The sequence below is a fragment of the Rutidosis leptorrhynchoides genome, chromosome 8, assembly GCF_046630445.1.
Source record: "Rutidosis leptorrhynchoides isolate AG116_Rl617_1_P2 chromosome 8, CSIRO_AGI_Rlap_v1, whole genome shotgun sequence".
NCBI lineage: Eukaryota > Viridiplantae > Streptophyta > Magnoliopsida > Asterales > Asteraceae > Rutidosis > Rutidosis leptorrhynchoides.
This window is the reverse complement of record NC_092340.1, coordinates 60,609,730-60,624,264: the sequence shown is the minus strand read 5'-3', so window position 1 is coordinate 60,624,264 and position 14,535 is coordinate 60,609,730. Positions and strand designations below refer to the sequence as shown.

Below are 14,535 nucleotides of genomic sequence, written 5' to 3'. Positions count from 1 at the left end.
AACAAATTAGTAGCTAACTGCAGGAGGGAAAATAGGACTGTTCGTAACTCAATAGTCCCAAAAAAAAAGTGGAGCTTTTCATTTGGCGAATTCGAAAAGGAAGAGTACCGGTTAGAGTGGAACTGACCTTGACTGGGTACAGTGTCCATTAAGTATTGAGGATATTGAAACCGTAGAACACGTGTTGATAAGATGTAAGCATGCCAAAGATGTTTGGAATATCCTTGAGCTAGCAAATAATACCTTAGTATGGATTTTGGGCTGTAATGTATATATATAGTCATATAGATAAGTGTTGATTATTGTAACATCATTATTCATGTATATGGTACTGTAATTTATTAATAAAAGGCTTGTTTTTTTTTTTTGTTTTTTTTTTGTTTTTTTTTTATATTAAAGTACGGGTCAGGACTCAGGCCACGAGGCTATACTACTGGTTATTAGTTATACTACCTGTTTTTGTATATTACGGAGTACTAATTTCGTTTATAGTTACTTTCTGTGCTTTTCACCCTACTAAAAGACTATGAATTGTTAGGAAGTTTATAAGAAATAACTCTACACAAAATAGGTGGGATTTACATTCATTAATATACATAAGACTTACAATGCTCTATTTGAGTATGAATCAAATACCGAAGACGAGGAAACTATCCTAAAAGATAGAAATTATAAACTATCCAGGATTGTTAGTATTATTATCGTTAATACCCCTCAAGCGAAGTGGTGGAGGACCGACATGTAGCTTGACGCGAAAATATGCAAACAACGTTTGGGAAGGCTTTTTGTAAATATATCCGCTAGTTGAAATGAAGTAGGCACAAACTTCGTACGGAGTATATAGCTTCCCATAAGTAACAAGCTCTTGAACAAAGTGATAATCAATATAAGTATGTTTAGACTTTTTGTTAGAGACCGGCTTTTGACTCACAAATAAAGCACTTTTACTATCACAAAAAATTGTCAGTCGATCCGGAGGGAGTGTATAAAGTTCACGTAAAAGATATGTGATCCATACTATTTCAGCAGCAGTGTTGGCTAGAGCCCGGTATTCCGATTCACAACTTGACCGAGCAACAGAGGGTTGCTTCTTAGTACTCCATGAAACCATATTACCACCTAGAAAATTAGAATAACCACATGCAAAAGGCCTTGTTTTAATGCATCGTGTCCAATCTGCATCCGAGTGATGACGAATAGTAGGTGTAGGGGCATGATGAAACGTGAGACCAAAAGTTAAAGTACCCTTGACATATCGAAGGATATCACTGACGGCTCGAAAGTGTTCGGTGGTAGGAGCATGTAAAAAATTGACTCACCTGATTCACGTGATAAGAGAGATCTGTCCCGGCGAGTGATAGTAAGGTGACATTTTTTTTTATATGATAATATATTTATAGGTTTTACAGAAATTGTTTTTCAATTTTTTTTTATAAACATGGGTAAACTGGTTATACATTTGCCGGTTTGATGGTTTTAAAGCCAAACCGATTGTTCATTCGCCGGTTTGAGGTTTTATGACGTCACCGTTACAAGAAATTAGGGTTTCGGACGTGGACCCGTATTTTTAACCAAACCAGCATTTGAAATGCCGGTTTGTAATTTTATATTTTTTTTTTCTTATTTATGTTATGTTTGTGTTATTTTATTATGATTTTTATATAATTTTTTTCATCAATTAATTATTTATTAGTTTATAAATAATTAGATTATTTAATTATAATAATTTGTAGTTTGTAAAACGAGTTTTCAATTAATAAATTATTCATTATAACAAAATATAATAAAAGTACATTCATTAAAATAAAAGAGTTTTTATTAAAATAACCATTAAAACACCCATACTATTACAATCATTCATAATACGCTCATTCAACGTCCACGTCTATGCCCATGTTTGTGTCCACCGGTACCACATTGTGGTGGATTTGAAACCCGGTCACTCCTCTGAAGTTGTTGTGGTTGTGGGTCGGGCTCATCATCTCCTAGATCCATCGCATCATGAACATTATGATCAACTTGTGATGTACCTCCAAAATTCGGGAATGCCAAGGGAGAGTTTCGCCGAACATATGTTTGAGTTCGTTGAGATCCCAAATCAAACGTAGAGTTCCCTGAGGTTGATGGACTTCCTATATCAAATGATGAGTTCATTGGTGTTTGATGAGGGGTGGTACCATAACCATAATCCCCTATAGACACGTTCTGGTGCGGAGTGGCACTGGATGATTGACCCTGGTTTGTAAATTGAGGGAAACCATAATCCGGCCATTGGTAGTTTTGTGTAGCATAGAACTGGAACCCCGGATCATGCTGAGTTTGATGCGTGATGCCCATCAAATGACGCGGAAAGTCAACAAAAGCCTGCAGGTTTGGTTGACTGTTTGGTTGCATTTGAGATGTAGCCATCGCACTTATCCTTTCTAAACCTTACTCCTACACAATAGGTAAATGTAAACAAATATGAAAACTAATTCATTTCACACAAATATTAACACTAATTCAAGAGCAAAACTAATAGTGATTCGTCTAGCGGAGTTGCTCGAGGTTGGGCGGGATCCATTGCAAATTCATGTGTGTGTTAAAAAAATTCGTCTGTGTGTTGGATGGTGGAGTGATACAAACCGATGTACCAGAGGTCGGCTTATATAAAGCTTCAAACCGGCAATTGAAAGGCCGGTTTGAACACGTGGCCAACTTTAAAAGGCGGTTGGTGCGAAAACTGTTAGGGTCAAACAGTCAAACCGGCATTTCATTTGCCGGTTTGAGTGAGAATTTTACACGTGTCCAAACCGGCGTTTAAAATATCGGTTTTCCTATTTTTATAATTATCCCGTTTGAAAAAACCATTTCAATAATTACTATAACAAAAAAAAACCATTTTAAAAAAAAAAATCAAGATATTGTAATGCGCCAACAAGCGAGCAATTCTTGGTGAAATCAGAATAAGAAGAACCTTGGGTAGTAAAACATTTGGCTTTAGCCAAAGGCTTTGTCGGAGGTTTGGCTTTGAGTAAGTGTGTCGGGTGAGTATGTCATGTGCATATTTAGCTTGACTCAAAAACAAACCGGAGTCACTATAGAGAACCTCCAAGCCGAGAAAATAACTAAACTTATCACGATCTTTATATTGTAATTTGGTGATAAAATTGCGTTTAAGACAAGAATCATTACTGGTAAGGATAATAATATCCTCGACATATACTAGCAAATAAAGATTCGACTTCCAGACTTGTACAAAAATAAAGATGAATCGACTGCGAGCTAGATACACTCGCGAAATGGAGATTGAGGGTTGCGGTTGGAAATTGCCCTCGATGTACATCTCATGAACGCGAAGGGGATTTGGCCTGGAAGGTCGCTATCGCGAAAAAGGGTCGGGGCAGAATTTGATTCGACTTTGGACTTCTCATTGTATCGCGATTCTAACTCGTTTTAGGCTATAAATACCCTTCATATGTAATCTGTAAATTGTATTTATGAATTTTATCAATAATAATACTTTTTGGTTGGCAATGATTAAAATAATCACTTTGATTACATATAACCTCGCTATATAATCGTGTATTTTTTTTTACGTTGTTGCTAGTTTCTTCTATATTTATTCGTGTTCATCACATTATATCCATTTATTTTAGTGTGTTTGATATTATTGTAATATCAAGTTTGTTAGGGCTCATCTACTCGTTTCTGACAAGGTCTACACAGTGAAGGCAGCTTAAGGGAGAAGGTTATAGTTGGACACTGCTTAGGAAAAGTTCATGATTTTTTGCAAATCACGAATTTCTTGTTGGGATTTATTTTGGGTTATCTAAGAAAAAATATTATATTTATATACTACTATTATATTATATTATATTATATTATATTATATTATACCTATATTCTAAAAGACACAAAGGAAATGAATAGTACTTAGGGGTATTTTCGACTTTTTTTTTCCTTTCCCAAATCCAACCACAAACACCCACACACTTTATCCAAAAAATAAACCCACCCCCCAAACAGGGGGGGTAAAGTGTCAATTAACTATTCTCATAAAAAATCTTAAACAAACTCCACCCAAATATTCAACGGACCATATCTTCACACTCGCAACGAGTTAAATTTTTCCGCCACAATCGTTAAACTCGAAATAATTTTAGGAACACAACGTCACTAGCTATACGCAAAACGGGCGTTTTTTAAAAAATGCTAAATATTTGGGTACTTTTTATACACGTTAATTCTCCGTTAAATTTTTAAAAGTCAAAAACTCCATAACGAAACGCGGAGATGCACATATATTATTAATTTTAAATACCATTTAAATATTTCACGGGTTATACCTTTTAGTTCGACTCGAGTCGCGCTTCAACGACATCATCGTTAGCCACAAAATTTTTTTACAAATTAAACGCAATAAAATACATTGAAAACCGAACCCCCGGCGCAAAGCGAGGGTTCGGACACTAGTTATTAACTATTAGACAAATATGATGAATAGTAACTAGGGGTATTTTCGTTTTTCTTTCTTTTCTTTTTCCTTCCTTTTTTCAAATAAAGCCCACAACTTTGTTCAAAAAAAAAAAAAAAAAAAAAAAAAAAACCAACCCCCCAAATAGGGGGTAAAGTGTCAAATAACTATTTTTATAAAAAATATTTACTAAACTCCTCCCAAATATTCAATGGGTCATATCTTCTGGCTCGTAACGAGTTAAATTTTTCCGACAACATCGTTAAACTCGAAATAATTTTAGGAACACAATGTCACTAACTATAGGCAAAACAGACGTTTTTTTATAAAACGATAAATATTTGAGATATTTTTCATACACGTTGATTTTGCGTTAAATTTTTAAAAGTCGACAATTCCATGGCGAAACGCGGAGATGTAAAATAACATTTAAATCTTTGACGGGTTATACCTTTTAGTTCGACTCGAGTTGCGCTTCAACGACATGATCGTTAGCCGCGAAATAATTTTACAACTATACACAATAAAATACATTGAAAATCGAACCCCCAGCGCGAAGCGAGGGTTCGATAACTATTAACTCTTAGACAAAAATGGTGAATAGTAACTGTAGCGACCCGACCAAATCGTCATTGACGGCGCCGCTACTTAGGTCCCGTTGCGTGGTCATAGTCCCTATATGAGACGCGTTTGACCAAAATTATGTCGCATTCATTTGAAACGTGCATGACTTGCAAAGTTTAGTTCACCAAACGGATCGACAACAAGTTTAAGTTTACAAAAGTAGTAAAGTACAAATGAAATATCTTGCGACATAATTAGTTTAAAATCACAGTTGCTATAAATAGCGTAAGTATGTAAACAATATGTTTGAATCCAAAGGTGCTATCACTAGCGTATGCATGTATGTATGCTTGACTCCAAGCAAGAAATCAGAGTGTATGCATGTATGCTTGACCCCAAGCAAGTATGAATGTACGCGGAAGCATGTATCAAATAGCCATGTATGAACCTGAGAAACATATAGAAAACTGTCAACGAAAAATGTTGGTGAAATCATAGGTGTATTAGTAAATGTTATATTTTGAACCACAAGATTTAGTATTTCCATAAATTGATCATCCAAAAGTTGCATTCCAAAAGTTGGTTCGCGAGCACCCAATTATCAAAGCTTAACATTCCTTCCATTGTATACCCCATCACTTAGTGCTAGAACAAACACTGATTCTCGAAAATATATTTCATCCGTAGACGGTAGCGAACCGTCAAGGATGAGGGTTGTCAACCCATATGGCCATATAACATAAGTTCTCGCTTACACCCGGCAAGTGTAACTAATGATAATCGAATTGAGGATTTTTGTTCTAAACTCGCTGTAGAATGTTTGTTTTCCTTGTACTTGTGTTCAAAGTATAAAAGTAAGTAGTACAAAATGTAACAAAGCATATGTTTCTCAGCCCACAATTTAAAAGTATAAAAAGTTGTTGAAAAGGTGGGACTATGATCTCACCTCGAGTGCACGAGTATAAAGGTACTTCACAAAGTAAACGTGTGCATGAAAGTTGCTTAGTCTTGACCTAAACAAGTAAATTGTATCAATTAACCGGTTACGACACATGGTTGGGTGAAATGTGTTCAATTAGTCCTATGGCTCGTTACGACTCGAATAGTATAGCATGTGAATCACGTTGTCAAGTTTCATGCAAGAATCAAGTATAAAAGCATGTTAGAATGATTGTAATAAAGTTTGAGTTGACATTTCAAAACCTTACCATTAGAAAGGAAATCTTATTACGTTTCCAACGATATTTGATTCATCGAAAACGGAGTTACGGTCAAAAAGTTATGGCCAAAACAAGTTTGCTGAAGTTCGGATGAAACAGGCAATTGTCACGGCGCGACAAATTGCTCCGCGGCGCGACAAATGCCTATGTTGAAGGTCAGAAAGCTTGAAAAACATGTTCTAAAATCACCCTTTGGGCCACGGCGCGACAAATTGCTCCGCGGCGCGACAATGGCCGTGGCCTGGTCCCTGGCCTGTTTCACTTGTTCAAGGCTTGGTAAAATTTCAAACAAACGCAAAACTCAAACCGTAAACAATTAGGAAGCGTATCTTATACCGTTGGAAAGCTCTTTTGACAAGGAACACAACTAAACATGTTTCATCAAACAAAAACAACATTTTCCATAACCGATTTCTCGTCAAGTGATCGTTTAAAAGTCCATTTTCAAAGTTTCAAGTTCACAAAATGCATTTTAAGTTTCGGGAATCCAATTCACACATATGATATGCCGTTTTGAAGGTAATGAAACATGCATTACAACTAAATACTAACAATTAACATTTCATGGTATTCAAGCATCAAAAAAGTTCATCTCAAGAACGATCAAACCCTAATCAAGAATCACAAAATCATTAATCATGTTTTTGAAGTTTTACAAATCAACCTACACATCAAAATGAAGCTAGTGATACTAGTAACACAATTAAAACATGAACTTTAACAATCTAACAACATTAACTCATCCAAAATCAAGGATTAAGCAAACCCATTTCAAAAACTCAAACTAGTTACTCCAAACCACAAATCGAGCAAACAAAACATATATTCATGTTACACACGAGCCATAGACACTAACTAACACAATTTCAAGTATATAAAACGAATTTAGAGAAATTTAGTGTTTTAGAAATGTTACCCAAAATGGATGAAATTGGTACCAAATCGAAGAGGATGATGAGAGGATCACGAATATGTAATTTGTTTTGAAGTTTGCTTCCCGATCCGAATTTAGATGAAGAATTATGTTTGTGTTCTTGAGAGAAAAAAAAAGAAAGAAAGAGAGAGAGAGGGAGATGATGGAATTGGTGGAAAAATGGGTTGACTAGTTGACCTAGTCAACTAGTTTGCCCATTTGGCAACTCCGGTCCCTCGAGTTTCAAAGCGGGTGCAGGATTTAACCGATCGAATATTTTTAAAACGCTCGAGTAAACGGGTGATGTCAAAATTAAATAGCGGGAATATAATGAACGTTACTCACGGAAACTATTAATTTAAATACGAAAGATATTATTTTAAAAAAAAAAGACGGTGTTAAAAATAAATTTAACGGAAAAACGCGGGATGTTACATTATCCACACCTCAAAAGAAATTTCGTCCCGAAATTTAGTTGGAAGTAGTAGTTGTTGAATCTTACTCGAGATCTTGCGTTGTAAATTCTACGAATAAGTGAAGGTACGTCCTTGAGTATTTCCACGAATTTTGACGGTCGGGATCATATGTTGTTTTAAGGTTTGGCTTCCATGATTCATGGTTTCAATCGGTCCTCCTAGGAAGTGAGGTTTATCGTCGATAGTGAGTTCATCAAAGGAGATAACAAGTTCTCGTTTCGCAAAACACGTCTTTGAGTTGATACATCGAATGTAGGATAAACGGAGACTCAAAATGAGTCGGAAAAGTCTAAACGGCTAGCGACGGGTCCAAAACACCCCAAGAATTTAAAGGATCGAAATATAGTGGATTTACATTCCTACGTTTCCCGAAACGGATTGCACCTTTCCAAGGTGCGACTCTTAACGTGACGCGGTTTCCCACGTGGAATTTGAAATGTTTACGTCTAACATCGGCGTAGCTCTTGGTGATTACGAGTCGCGTAGGGTTTTACCCGAATATGAATAAATTTTCTCGGTTGATCATGAATAACCTCGGCCCCGGTGAATTGATCATCGTTTACTTGGTTCGACAAAGGAGAATGACGTTTCCGGTAACATGTGGTTTCAAAAGGAGTGACGTTAAAACTCGAATGAAAATCATTGTAGTACGAGGATTCGGTTTAAGGAAAATATTTTTCTCAAGTAAATTTGAAATTGGTAATACAAACTTGTATTATGGTTTCCAAGGTTTAAATCGCATGTTTGTTCGGTCCGTCGGGTTGTGGATGGTACGCGGTACTCATGTCTAAACGCGGTCCCGAGGCTTTTTGTAAGGTACTCCAAAATCTAGAAGTGAAACGAGGATCTCGATCCGAAACGGGGTACATTTCCCTAAGGCATATTGAACAAGTTTGCTAGGAATTGAAAACGTTAGCTAGGACAAATTTCTCAAGAAAATTCGCGTCGCGAAAGATTTATCAGTTTCCAAAAACGTTCGTCGGGGCAAGTCCTCATCGGTTTCTGAAAGAAAAACGTTCGTCGGAACTATTCACCCTCGAGGTGAATACTAGTATAACGTGGAGAGTCTCTCTCCATTGGGAATTTAGAATAAGGACCTCCTGAACCGGAAGTACGAGGGTGATGCAAAAGAAGTTTCCGCCTCGGTGCGAGCATAACGAGTAAATCGTAATTAGTCAATAAGACTGTGCGAGGACGAGATAGTATCCACGTGTAACATACGGTTGAAGTCGAGAGGAATCGGTAATTCATTCGGAAGCATAAGTATAGTTCGACAAAAGTCGAAGGGGTGTCCCCGGTATGGTTGTTATCAATATTCTCGGAGTTTTCGGATGTCCAAACATGAAAGGATGAAGTCATGTACATGGCACATGGTGGTGTTTAGGTTGATCGAGTCTAACCACCATCACGCGTCACTAGAACTTTGGTATGTCTTACCGTAATATAACCACGTTGATCGAGTGTCGTTATATTACGCTAACTCATACCTCCATTCCCACATCACTCTATAGATTCAAGTTCGTGTCATCGCGAAAATCTAAAATGAACAAAATGTAACGACGTCTCAAACGTGACTCGTATTAAATCGAAATAGTTTCTACAACTCTAAAGAAGCGTTTCCCCGCGGGAAGTGTATAAATGATTGTTAACGTCAAATCGGTTCGATTCAAACAATAATGTATTTAGGTATGAAAAGAGTAACGAGTCATGATAACGAGTAGCACGCAACCGTAGTGATAAATGTTGATGACGATACTCACCTAGAGTAGTGATGGTAGTAACACCAAAAAGTAGATAGTAAGAAACACCAGTGAGAAACCGAGAGTAAGTTGAAACGGTGGCAAATAACAATCCGGGAGACAGAGTTCCCGAACGAGTGTGACTAATGAAGTCGTCATCATCCATACGTGTATGAATCATGAATTTACGTGTGTTACCAAAAAGTGGCGGAATACGAGTTCGTATGATGAAGGTTGGGTACCATTAAAAAGTTTGCCTAAGAATGATTCAAGTATAATGCACAAGTAGTCAAGTAAGTGCTATCTATAGCAAATGTATGTAAGAATGCAAATGCTAACTATCCGGTTGTAGTCTAGACTCACTAATGCGTCCTAACGACTCTGTTAGACACACTAATGCACGTCCTAGTTCCCTACAACCAACGCTCTGATACCATCTGTAGCGACCCGACCAAATCGTCATTGACGGCGCCGCTACTTAGGTCCCGTTGCGTGGTCATAGTCCCTATATGAGACGCGTTTGACCAAAATTATGTCGCATTCATTTGAAACGTGCATGACTTGCAAAGTTTAGTTCACCAAACGGATCGACAACAAGTTTAAGTTTACAAAAGTAGTAAAGTACAAATGAAATATCTTGCGACATAATTAGTTTAAAATCACAGTTGCTATAAATAGCGTAAGTATGTAAACAATATGTTTGAATCCAAAGGTGCTATCACTAGCATATGCATGTATGTATGCTTGACTCCAAGCAAGAAATCAGAGTGTATGCATGTATGCTTGACCCCAAGCAAGTATGAATGTACGCGGAAGCATGTATCAAATAGCCATGTATGAACCTGAGAAACATATAGAAAACTGTCAACGAAAAACGTTGGTGAAATCATAGGTGTATTAGTAAATGTTATATTTTGAACCACAAGATTTAGTATTTCCATAAATTGATCATCCAAAAGTTGCATTCCAAAAGTTGGTTCGCGAGCACCCAATTATCAAAGCTTAACATTCCTTCCATTGTATACCCCATCACTTAGTGCTAGAACAAACACTGATTCTCGAAAATATATTTCATCCGTAGACGGTAGCGAACCGTCAAGGATGAGGGTTGTTAACCCATATGGCCATATAACATAAGTTCTCGCTTACACCCGGCAAGTGTAACTAATGATAATCGAATTGAGGATTTTTGTTCTAAACTCGCTGTAGAATGTTTGTTTTCCTTGTACTTGTGTTCAAAGTATAAAAGTAAGTAGTACAAAATGTAACAAAGCATATGTTTCTCAGCCCACAATTTAAAAGTATAAAAAGTTGTTGAAAAGGTGGGACTATGATCTCACCTCGAGTGCACGAGTATAAAGGTACTTCACAAAGTAAACGTGTGCATGAAAGTTGCTTAGTCTTGACCTAAACAAGTAAATTGTATCAATTAACCGGTTACGACACATGGTTGGGTGAAATGTGTTCAATTAGTCCTATGGCTCGTTACGACTCGAATAGTATAGCATGTGAATCACGTTGTCAAGTTTCATGCAAGAATCAAGTATAAAAGCATGTTAGAATGATTGTAATAAAGTTTGAGTTGACATTTCAAAACCTTACCATTAGAAAGGAAATCTTATTACGTTTCCAACGATATTTGATTCATCGAAAACGGAGTTACGGTCAAAAAGTTATGGCCAAAACAAGTTTGCTGAAGTTCGGATGAAACAGGCAATTGTCACGGCGCGACAAATTGCTCCGCGGCGCGACAAATGCCTATGTTGAAGGTCAGAAAGCTTGAAAAACATGTTCTAAAATCACCCTTTGGGCCACGGCGCGACAAATTGCTCCGCGGCGCGACAATGGCCGTGGCCTGGTCCCTGGCCTGTTTCACTTGTTCAAGGCTTGGTAAAATTTCAAACAAACGCAAAACTCAAACCGTAAACAATTAGGAAGCGTATCTTATACCGTTGGAAAGCTCTTTTGACAAGGAACACAACTAAACATGTTTCATCAAACAAAAACAACATTTTCCATAACCGATTTCTCGTCAAGTGATCGTTTAAAAGTCCATTTTCAAAGTTTCAAGTTCACAAAATGCATTGTAAGTTTCGGGAATCCAATTCACACATATGATATGCCGTTTTGAAGGTAATGAAACATGCATTACAACTAAATACTAACAATTAACATTTCATGGTATTCAAGCATCAAAAAAAGTTCATCTCAAGAACGATCAAACCCTAATCAAGAATCACAAAATCATTAATCATGTTTTTGAAGTTTTACAAATCAACCTACACATCAAAATGAAGCTAGTGATACTAGTAACACAATTAAAACATGAACTTTAATAATCTAACAACATTAACTCATCCAAAATCAAGGATTAAGCAAACCCATTTCAAAAACTCAAACTAGTTACTCCAAACCACAAATCGAGCAAACAAAACATATATTCATGTTACACACGAGCCATAGACACTAACTAACACAATTTCAAGTATATAAAACGAATTTAGAGAAATTTAGTGTTTTAGAAATGTTACCCAAAATGGATGAAATTGGTACCAAATCGAAGAGGATGATGAGAGGATCACGAATATGTAATTTGTTTTGAAGTTTGCTTCCCGATCCGAATTTAGATGATGAATTATGTTTGTGTTATTGAGAGAAAAAAAAAAGAAAGAAAGAGAGAGAGGGAGATGATGGAAATGGTGGAAAAATGGGTTGACTAGTTGACCTAGTCAACTAGTTTGCCCATTTGGCAACTCCGGTCCCTCGAGTTTCAAAGCGGGTGCGGGATTTAACCGATCGAATATTTTTAAAACGCTCGAGTAAACGGGTGATGTCAAAATTAAATAGCGGGAATATAATGAACGTTACTCACGGAAACTATTAATTTAAATACGAAAGATATTATTTTTAAAAAAAAAAGACGGTGTTAAAAATAAATTTAACGGAAAAACGCGAGATGTTACAGTAACCAGAGGCATTTTCGTCCTTTTAATTTTTTTTATAACTTTTTCCTTCCTTTTTCCAAATAAAGCCCTCCAACTTTGTTTTAAAAAAAAAAAAAAAAAAAACCGACCCCCAAACAGGGGGTAAAATGTCAAATAACTATTTTTATTAAAAATCTTAACTAAACTCCTCCCAAATATTCAACGGGTCATATCTTCTCGCTCGCAACGAGTTAAATTTTTCCGACAACATCGTTAAACTCGAAATAATTTTAGGAACACAATGTCACTAACTATAGGCAAAACGGACGTTTTTTAAAAAACGATAAATATTTGAGATATTTTTCATACACATTGATTTTGCGTTAAATTTTTAAAAGTCGACAATTCCATGGCGAAACGCGGAGATGTAAAATAACATTTAAATCTTTGACGGGTTATACCTTTTAGTTCGACTCGAGTTGCGCTTCAACGACATGATCGTTAGCCACGAAATAATTTTATAAACTAGACACAATAAAATACATTGAAAAGCGAACCCCCGACGCAAAGCGAGGGTTCAATAAATAGTTAGTTTATATCAAATAATAAATAATAATTTTGCATGAATAAAAAGAGCAGTGTCACATTCTATAAAAACACAGCAAGCAGCATTCGGATCACGATCCGCATCGTTTATTTTCTAGCCATCAGATTACACATCAATCCAACGGCTCACTTTATCTCAAAATGAAAATTCCTCACCTCCAAAATTTTCAATATTTCCCGCTCACCTAAAAACTCTCTCTTTAAAAACCCTAACATCAGCCATCAGAATCCATCATTCATCACAATCAAAATCTTCTCAACTTTTATCACAATCGTTCAGTTTTTAGTTCTCAATTTCAAATCTAAATGGCGCGTACTAAGCAAACAGCAAGGAAATCAACCGGAGGAAAGGCTCCGAGGAAGCAATTGGCAACCAAAGCCGCAAGGAAATCAGCTCCGGCGACCGGAGGAGTGAAGAAGCCACACAGATTCAGGCCAGGAACCGTTGCTCTGAGAGAAATCAGAAAGTACCAGAAGAGTACTGAGTTGTTGATCAGGAAGCTTCCATTTCAAAGGCTTGTGAGAGAAATCGCTCAGGATTTCAAAACTGATCTCCGTTTCCAGAGCTCTGCTGTTGCCGCTCTTCAGGAAGCTTCCGAAGCTTATTTAGTTGGACTGTTTGAAGATACGAATCTGTGTGCGATTCACGCAAAAAGAGTTACGATCATGCCTAAGGATATGCAACTTGCTCGCAGGATCCGTGGTGAAAGAGCTTAGATCTAGGTTTAGGGTTTATGTTAGTGCAGTATGCTTTGTGTAAACTAATAATTATCCTCAGTTGTTTTTAATGATATGCTCGATGCTTTAGGTTACTTATTTCTTATTTTAAAATTGATTATTATGCTACTTCATAATTTTACAATTTTCATGAATTATGCTACTCCATATTTTGCAATTACTTTCTAATTTTCATCAAACACGTTCACTAAAACTAATAGTAAATCATAAGCAGGTTCTTTGTTATATTGGTAGCTGTATTTGTAATTGTTTCAAGAGCATCGTGTTTGCTAAAATGATTGACCTGATCCATACAAATAGTTATCTGTCAAAACAATATTGAAGTAGTCATGTGAGCCTTTCCTCAACAAGTAGGTCTTTCAAGAAGCAATTTTCAGGCATTTTCTTAAAAACCTTTTGTTACGTGAGCCTGTTTTTTGGCCTGCTCACAGCCATTTCCGAATCATCTGCATGTAAGCTTCCTTTGGCAGGCCCATTCCCCTGCCTTGCAGCCATTTTTGGACCTCTGTTTGAACAATATTGCATCATCTCTACTCCGTTCGTTAGGTTTCTGCTTTCTAGGTACGAGCCTCATTAGGTTCCTCTTTTGTACTTCTTGTTGATTTCGTTTTCTTTTCGAAAACGTTGTGCGTTGTTATAAAAAGTTCTCGTTATTTTGCCAAAAAAAAAAAAAAAAAAAAAAACTATCGGGTTTCAAAGTGATAAAATACAATTGTTAATAGTTGATTCTGTTACAACTTAGTCATAATTCGTAGAAGCTGCAATTTTCAGGCATTCTCTTCGTCTGTATATTGAGCACAAAGGTGTTAACAAGAAATGTTTACATTTTGATTATGATATCAGTTTTGTGACTTGGGTGTTCACGTATGTTGAGCACAAAGGCGTTAACAAGAAATGTT

At 36.5% G+C, this 14,535-nt stretch overlaps 1 protein-coding gene across 1 annotated transcript; it reads left to right on the top strand.

Moving 5' to 3' along the window:
• Positions 1–13,148: 13,148 nt before the first annotated feature.
• On the top strand, positions 13,149–13,737 carry LOC139862132 (histone H3.2-like). The gene has a single exon (XM_071850685.1). It carries the CDS (start codon positions 13,205–13,207, stop codon positions 13,613–13,615), a length of 411 nt encoding a protein of 136 aa, XP_071706786.1. The 5' UTR covers positions 13,149–13,204; the 3' UTR covers positions 13,616–13,737.
• Positions 13,738–14,535: the final 798 nt, after the last annotated feature.